Here is a 2,040-nt window from a genome sequence, read left to right as displayed (position 1 = left end):
AGATATCCAAAGGACAGAGAAATATACAGAGGTTGGTTGAAAATGTTGAACAGACAGAGATGAAGAGTTTGGAAGAAGTGATGGAAATTTATTTGGATAATTTAATTTCCAGTAGCTTGGTAATTTCTTTCAATGATATAGGTGATGACCCGACTTGCCAACTACATGATCTTGTGCATGACTTTTGTTTGATAAAAGCAAAAGAGGAAAAGTTGTTCGAGCAGCAGATAAGTTCAAGTGATCCATCTTTTTCTTCTTCAGATTTGATGCCACGCATGGTAAACATTTCTTATAATAAGGAGCAGTTTGGGCTTAACAATTTCATCCTGTTTATTTCAAAAATGAAAAAGCATTCTTGTAAGAGCCTCTGTTCTTTGGAGATAACCGGAGACGAGATGGAAGATCGTCTTTCTGACTCATGTCACCTAAGAGACTTGAGGCTTCTTAGAGTGTTGATCTTGTTTCACTCTTTTATGATGGTGAAAGATTCTTTGCTGAATGAAATATGCATGTTGAATCATTTGAGGTTCTTAAGAATTGGGACAGAAGTTAAATCTCTGCCTTCATCTTTCTCAAATCTCTGGAATCTAGAAACCCTCTTGGTTGATAACAAGTTATCAACCTTGGTACTATTACCGAGAATTTGGGCTATTGTAAAGTTGCGAGTGCTGTGCACTCATGCTTGTTCTTTCTTTGATTTGGATATAGATGAACCAATACTGATTGTAGAGGATTTAAAGTTAGAGAACTTGAGAATATGCGAGTGCTGTGCACTCATGCTTTCCTATTCGAAAGAAACAGAGGATTTTTTCATAAGGTTCCCCAATCTTCAAAGGCTTGTATTTGATCTCAAGGAATCATGGGATTATTCACCAGAGCTATATTGGTTTCCAAACTTGGATTTCCTTCATGAACTAGAAACCCTCGAAGTAGTGTTTGAAAGTTCAATCACAAATGACAATGGGCCCTCTGCAGCGACAAATTGGACATGGGATTTTCACTTTCCTTCCAATTTGAAAATATTGTCGTTGTTGAACTTTCCTCTGACATCCGATTCACTATCAATAATAGCGAGACTTCCCAACCTTGAACACTTGTTCCTTACGAGAACAATCATCAAATGGGGAGAATGGAACATGAGAGAGGAAGACACCTTGGAGAATCTCAAATTTTTGATGTTGGATAATGTGACTCTTGCTAAGTGGGAGTTTGGAGAGGAATCCTTTCCCATGCTTGAGAAATTACAACTGTGGGGATGTCATATGCTTGAGGAGATTCCGTCTAATTTTGGGGATATTGGTTCATTGAAAATTATTCAACTTGTAGAGAGCCCTCAACTTGAAAATTCGGAGATTAAGGAATATGTTGAGGATATTATGGGATGGGATCTTGAGGTTCTTGGCCCGAATAATATCACATTATTTAAGTAGCTTGAAGAATTATGTGGGGGAATTCTTGAGCACCACCATAACAGGTATGTCTGATGAACTGTCTGTTTGTGAATAATAATAAGTCAAAATTTAGCAAGTATTTGTTGTTTTTGTTTCTTCGTCTCATTTACATGTATAAAAATTTACATCTGGCCCTGCCATTGATTCTTTTATTCTTTACTTCTATGACTTTTTACGCTCCTTATTTCAGTTTTCTTGTATTCATTGAAAGGAATAGAAGGTGAAGTTACTTTGATATTGACTATTGGAAAATATAATCATGGAAATAGGAAAAGAAAGTGAAAACAAATAACTCATCAGTACGTCACACAATAGTCATCCATTGTTTAATGAATTGTTATTCAAAAGTTCATAATCTGAAGCGTAACTAATACGGAGTAAAAGTTTCTTTCATTCTGTACTTGTCAAAAAGCAGAACCCGTCCCTGCTTCCCCAAGCTCTTCTGACAGGCTCAGTTCACACCTCCTAGTTGGCGTGCCGCTGCTATGCCTAGCACTGGGAGTTTTCTGCTACCGAACGCCAGCGACTTCAACTGTAAGTCCCTCTTTGAAACATACATGAAATTGGCAACCTCTATACCATATGCAAG

General features: G+C 37.3%; 1 protein-coding gene across 1 annotated transcript; it reads left to right on the top strand.

The window, feature by feature from the left end:
* The first annotated feature begins 7 nt into the window (after positions 1–7).
* Positions 8–2,014, top strand: LOC124890506 (putative late blight resistance protein homolog R1B-11). The gene is made up of 2 exons (XM_047402333.1): positions 8–1,474; positions 1,867–2,014. The coding sequence occupies exon 1, from the start codon at positions 60–62 to the stop codon at positions 1,428–1,430; it is 1,371 nt and encodes a 456-aa protein (XP_047258289.1). The 5' UTR covers positions 8–59; the 3' UTR covers positions 1,431–1,474; positions 1,867–2,014.
* The last annotated feature ends 26 nt before the right edge of the window (positions 2,015–2,040 follow it).

The sequence above is a fragment of the Capsicum annuum genome, unplaced genomic scaffold (genome assembly GCF_002878395.1).
Source record: "Capsicum annuum cultivar UCD-10X-F1 unplaced genomic scaffold, UCD10Xv1.1 ctg19269, whole genome shotgun sequence".
NCBI lineage: Eukaryota > Viridiplantae > Streptophyta > Magnoliopsida > Solanales > Solanaceae > Capsicum > Capsicum annuum.
This window is presented reverse-complemented; position numbering and strand designations above follow the sequence as displayed.